Source organism: Bufo gargarizans, chromosome 5, assembly GCF_014858855.1.
Source record: "Bufo gargarizans isolate SCDJY-AF-19 chromosome 5, ASM1485885v1, whole genome shotgun sequence".
NCBI lineage: Eukaryota > Metazoa > Chordata > Amphibia > Anura > Bufonidae > Bufo > Bufo gargarizans.
In genome coordinates, this window is record NC_058084.1 from 266,431,684 (window position 1) to 266,438,599 (window position 6,916).

Sequence of the window (6,916 nt, forward strand, 5' to 3'; positions counted from 1 at the left end):
CACTACTATAGATAGCCGGTTCTCATTTTCCTACTCACCATACAAACCCAACCTTATAAGTATACCCACAGGACCATCATACAAAATACAGAGTCAAGGACATCCCCTATAATATCCCATTCTCCCAATTTATCCACATAGGACCTTATCCAACCCTAGCCATAAACATTGTTCGAACTCTTCTCATTCCTCTATAATATTAAACAGCCCCTGCACGGAGCCTTTCCACACTTAAATCCTATTCCTGACATTCCCCATAGAGTTCTGGCCATTGATGCACATTATCTACCAAAATCGATTTTACTCTATTATATCTCATGGATCACATAATAATCAATCCGATTCTCCCCAATACAACACACTTCTACATATATGACTGTGTTCTATGTATTCTATTCATCGCAATGAATCTGCGGGACCTCCCTGCGCTCCACCCAGACACTTCCTGTCGGTGGAACGCATGGAGGCTTTAGCTTGCGTTCCACGTGACGCACTTCCGGTTCGGGAGTTGCGGAAATCAGCGGGAAGGCGTGCGGGTATTTAAATCCCCACACACATGATCCCAGACATGGCGCCTCCTCACTTTAGCGGTATATCCGCACGTTTCCCTGTTACTGCGTCCACATCTACGTCTGCACCTGCGATCATCTACACCACAAGCGGCACTGGGTAAGTCTCTCCTGAGTATCTGGACCATCATTTCCTGTATTTAACTGCTGGCCCATAGTGATAGACAGAATCCACCAACAACCTCTGCTTGATTATCTGTATCTTCTATTCCGCAATAGACCGAAGAGAACACTGTCACCTGTGGTCCTAATAGCAATTTCCATTATGATTTCCGTATTTACTTAATATACCCTAGATATGACTGTTCTTCTATAGGAGGATGGCTGCCAATGACTGTGTCCTTGCCAATATTGACCTGGTTTATGGCCTTGAACTGCAGTAGCAGAACTCTGTCATATATTTTCTTTTCACTTTTGTTTGTTTACCACTTTTTACTTTATTTTTGCTTATTATTCGCAAGTAAATCATTATTTCTAGCTCTACAATTATGTGTTTGTAACACTGAGAGAAATATATACTTTAAAAATATACAGTCGCTATCATGTATGCTAATGTAAATACCTGATACACTTACTGTACGTTTATTTATTGAATTATCTCTTCTATTTGCTACAGTCTGATGAAGGCACGGATGTGCCGAAACGTCACCATTTACCTTGCCGTAGCAACATTTCATTGTTTGCTGAATAAACAAAAAATTGCACTTCGCATAAAACTTGACTGGAGTCTTTGAATTTATTAGTGAAAAGGGGTGGGAACCCTACTCCAGTAAAAAATCCACCGTGCTACAAGGGCTCTGCTTATAATTGATAAATCCCTAACCTGGTGAAGCACCGTGGCAGAAACATGACAAGCGACACGCTTTCATATCAAGATGACGAAATCAGTTCCATCTTATCAAAGGTCACCTTAACAAGTGATTTTTTACAAACACCAAGCTCCGAGTTCAAGGCTAGAGACTTGGAAAGAGAATCCAGAAAACTCCTGAGCTTTGAACTGCATAGCGTAACCATGGCCGAATACCTCAAAGTCAAACGCATACCACGTGGCCTGAGGATACGGACAAGACCGACCTTCTTTAAGGACAATCGGGACTACTGTTCCAAATTTGAACAAATATTGAACAAATGTTCTTTTGACATAATGACTTTAACCCTATCCTTTCTACAACAAGCCATCCTAGACACAAAAGAATTGATCAAAAGTACGGAAGAACAACTCCAAGCAATATTATCACAAGAGGACTATGACAAACTTCTTGAAAAACTAAGATCACACCTGGCAACTCAAAGGAAAGAGATTGAGGACACAAAAAGGAATAAATTCCGAAGAGATACCGAAGACTACCGTCTCAGTAGAGTCTATCGATGGCCCGATACACCTTCCTCAAATTCCAGATGGAGATCTTCTTCAACGGACTCCTCCAACTCAGGATCCAACCGAGACCCAAGCTACCGATCTAGACAAATGGATGCCCGACCTCCTAGAACTCAAAGAAGACCCAACAGAGGAACGTATCCACAAGGACAACAACCGACTACAATAACCACGAGATCCCAGGTAAGGGCACAGTCATTGGTAGTTAACATATCCTCTCAGTCGCTTAGCCCAGCAGACATGACACTGTTAGAAAAAGGTCTATCCTTTTGTCCTTCCCATACATTAAACACCTTCCAATTAGAATTAGACCTCCATAGATTTTTCAGGCGTATCAGATTGACAACCCATTTCAGTACCATCAAAGAGACACCCACTCCTCAAACCCCCACAACTCTCATCTCAGCAAAAGACCTATCATTACGAAATAAAAATACATACATGCCTCCAAAAACCCAACCACCGGTAGAAACCTTTATATCATTGGTTCAAAAGGATATGTCTTCATTCAGAAAAAGTATAGAAAAACAAGAACTGAAATTCACAAGTAACCTTACTCAGATTGACAAACAGGCAATAAAAAATCTATCAACACAAAAAAACTTGATCTTTAAACCAGCCGATAAAGGCGGTGCCCTAGTCATAATGGATAAAGACCATTATATAGCAGAAATTACGAGACAGCTTAACGACGAGAACATTTACGAGAAACTCACCCATAATCCAACTGCAGATATAGCCCGCAAAATCAAGGACACTCTTACCCTACACATTGACAAGGGCACCATAGACCAAGAAACAGCCAATTTCCTGATCAATAGACATCCAATTACCCCAGTTTTCTATACCTTACCCAAAATCCATAAGAACCTGCTTAACCCACCTGGACGCCCGATTGTAGCCTCAACCGATTCCATCCTCTCACCGTTGTCCATCTTTCTTGAAAAGATACTGACCCCAGAAATCAAAAAAACTACATCTTTCCTACTTGACACTTCTGCTTTCTTAGACACTCTTAAAAATCTAGGTCCGATACAACAAGACACCATCTTAGTGACCTGGGACGTATGTAGCCTATATACCTCAATTCAACATCACAAAGGCCTGACAGCAGTAGACAAACTTCTCAAAAAAACTGACAAACATCCCAATGTAATCTCTCTATGCAATGATCTACTTTCCATAGTACTACACCATAATTTCTTTCTATTCCAAGACCAATTTTACCTACAGAAACAAGGGACCGCAATGGGATCCAATGTAGCACCCCCATATGCCAACAGCTACATGGCAGATCTGGAAGAGACTCACATATACCCAGATAATACCTTCGCCAGACATGTACAACTCTGGCGAAGGTATATCGATGACATCTTCTGTATTTGGAAAGGGACAACTGAAACACTATTAAATTTTCATGAATTTCTGAATCACATTACACCAGAACTCCAGTTTACCATTCATTTCGACCATACATCAATCAATTTCCTTGACACACTAGTATCCAAAAATCCAGATGGGAGTCTCATAACTGATTTATACAGAAAACCAACTGACAGAAATAATCTATTACACTTCTCAAGTTTTCATCCCACTAATACTAAAAGATCACTCCCCATGTCACAATTCCAAAGAATCAACAGGATAGTACAGACGGAACCCATCCAAACTAAGAGAATCGAGGAAATGCAAGAACGCTTCAGGGAGAGAGGTTATCCCGCACACTTAATCAGACCATCAACACACCCCCGCAATACTAACCAAACATTGGGCAAACGTATACCATTCGTTCACACGTACCATCCAAACGTTAGGAAAATGGAGAACTGCCTTAGAGCACACTGGCATCTCCTGGCCAGAGCATATCCAGACATTGAAGAATTCAAGAATCCAATTCTGATGTGCAATAAACGTCCAAAGAATCTACGGGACATATTAGTCCGAGCAGACATTGGCTCTGCTACCAAGATATCCCGCCAGACATTCCTCAGAACCCCCAAAAAGGGTACATTTCCCTGTCACCACTGCATACAATGCTCACATGTACAAAAAGGCAGTAGCATATCACACCCATACACAGGAAAATTATTCCAAATTAATGATTTCTTCACATGTGATTCTGACTTCGTCGTTTACACCCTCAAATGCCCATGCGGACTCATTTATGTTGGCGAAACCACCCAAACTATCCGGAACCGAATATGTCAGCATAAATCTACCATACGCAAACCAAATCTGTTACTCCCCGTCCCATACCATTTTAATCAGGCCTCACACTCGATCTCCCAACTCAAATACCAAATCATAGAGCATGTCCCAGCACCAAGGAGGGGTGGCGATAGAATAAAATTACTAAAACAAAGAGAAGCCTTCTGGATTCACAAATTGGAAAGCATGGAACCGAGGGGTCTCAATAGGGAGTATGAGATACAAACCCTATTATAAGATACATACATATATTAACCAATCTCGTTTTTCTTCACAGGCCCATTGACTCTTCAGGACTACTCCAGTGCCGCAGAATGTATCCTTTTATGTGGTTCGTTTATGTCTGGTCTCTATATGTACACATACCATGTCACCAGTTACGCAGTCTTGTTATATCATGTCATAATGTTATATGTTTAATGTTACACATCACTAACTCACATTTATATTCAAGTTCCACCATAACATTGTGCCTTTCCATACACAACCCCTAATACGTTACACGTATCCCTAGACATTTACCGTATACCCACTATGGACACCAATATATCATCGCTTCATATGAAATTCACTTTACTGTCCTCACCATGCTTATAATCCATACTTATAATTCAATAGACCACACTCTGGTATTCACTACTATAGATAGCCGGTTCTCATTTTCCTACTCACCATACAAACCCAACCCTGTAAACATACCTACAGGACCATCATACAAAATGCAGAGTTATGAACATTCCCTATAATACCCCATTCCACCAATTTACCCACATAGGACCTTATCCAACCTTAGCCAAAAACATTGTTCCAACTCTTCCCATTCCTCCATAGTATCAAACAGCCCCTGCACTAAGCCTTTCCACACTTAAATCCTATTCCTGACATTCCCCATAGAGTTCTGGCCAGTGATGCACATTATTACAAAAATTGTTTTTACTATATTACATCTCATGGATCACTTAATAATCTATCCGATTCTCCCCAATATAACACACTTCTACATATATGGCTGTATTCTATGTTTCCTATCCATCGCAATGAATCTGCGGGACCTCCCTGCGCTCCACCCAGACACTTCCTGTCGGTGGAACGCATGGAGGCTTTAGCTTGCGTTCCACGTGACGCACTTCCGGTCCGGGAGTTGCGGAAATCAGCGGGAAGGCGTGCGGGTATTTAAATCCCCACACATATGATCCCAGACATGGCGCCTCCTCACTTCAGCGGTAAATCCGCACGTTTCTCTATCACTGCGTCCATATCTACGTCTACACCTGCGATCATCTGTACCACAAGCGGCACTGGGTAAGTCTCTCCTGAAGTATCTGGACCACCATTCCCTGTATTTAACTGCTGGCACATAGTGTTAGACAGAATCTACCAACAACCTCTGTTTGACTATCTGTATCTTCTATTCCGCGATAGACCAAAGAGAACACTGTCACCTGTGGTCCTAATAGCAATTTCCATTATGATTTCTGTATTTACTTAATACACCCTAGATATGACTGTTCTTCTATAGGAGGATGGCTGCCAATGACTGTGTCCTTGCCAATATTGACCTGGTTTATGGCCTTGAACTGCAGTAGCAGAACTCTGTCATATATTTTCCTTTCACCTTTGGTTTGTTTACCACTTTTTACTTTATTTTTGCTTATTATTCGCTAGTAAAATCATTATTTCTATCTCTACAATTATGTGTTTGTAACACTGAGAGAAATATATATACTTTGAAAACATACAGTCGCTATCATGTATGCTGATGTAAATACCTGATACACTTACTGTACGTTTATTTATTGAATTATCTCTTCTATTTGCTACAGTCTGATGAAGGCACGGATGTGCCGAAACGTCACCATTTACCTTGCCGTAGCAACATTTCATTGCTTGCTGAATAAACAAAAATTGCACTTCGCATAAAACTTGACTGGAGTCTTTGAATTTATTAGTGAAAAGGGGTGGGAACCCTACTCCAGTAAAAAATCCACCGTGCTACAAGGGCTCTGCTTATAATTGTCCTTCATTCATGGGACAGTCCTATAGAAGTGAATGGTGTGGTTGTGGTGCCTTCATTTGCGCAGTGCTCTCTCCATTAATTTCTAAGGGACTTCCTAAAATAGACTAGCGCACTCACTTGGGTATTTTCGCAAAGCCCATAGAAATGAATGGAGAGCACACCCCACATGCACAGTGCACTCTTTCACCCTCGGGGGCCTGTTCTGTAGACAAATGTGGATCTCATAGGTGGGGCCTACACTGTGACCTAACGTACTTTGATGGCATAGCCTAGTGATATGCCATCAAAGTCTGGGATGACACAACCCCTTTAAATGGCACATATATTTCTAAAATAAACAATTTTTCTTCTGAATGGCAACGGAAAATAAAAATAATTTTTGAAGAAGTATAAAGGAATTTTCATGTCCATGCACAATATTAGCCAACCACACTTCTACAGTATATATTCTGCACTGTAAGATATCTGTTATTTTCTTTAGCTAATACATTCCTACAGTGAAGGATCTAAAGGTTTTATGTGGCTTGATCCTTTAGCATTGCTTTTTCCTCTGCTTGTTCCAGATATAATAACAAGTACCAAAAACAGCCAGGAATAAAGATTTTTACAACAGCCACTTGTAGCTGCCTTCTTAAAGTAATGTTACAAGAAGCTCGGCAAATGATGACTTCCATTTACAATGGTTTGTTCATGACAAAAACACTATGTATACAGTTGTGTGAAAAATAATTTGCTTCCTTAACC

General features: G+C 40.8%; 1 protein-coding gene across 1 annotated transcript; it reads left to right on the forward strand.

Annotated features, from left to right (window-relative positions):
* The first annotated feature begins 1,205 nt into the window (after positions 1 to 1,205).
* LOC122937743 lies at positions 1,206 to 5,754 on the forward strand. The gene is made up of 3 exons (XM_044292761.1): positions 1,206 to 2,130; positions 4,433 to 4,471; positions 5,655 to 5,754. The coding sequence occupies exons 1-2, from the start codon at positions 1,417 to 1,419 to the stop codon at positions 4,439 to 4,441; spliced, it is 723 nt and encodes a 240-aa protein (XP_044148696.1). The 5' UTR covers positions 1,206 to 1,416; the 3' UTR covers positions 4,442 to 4,471; positions 5,655 to 5,754.
* Positions 5,755 to 6,916: the final 1,162 nt, after the last annotated feature.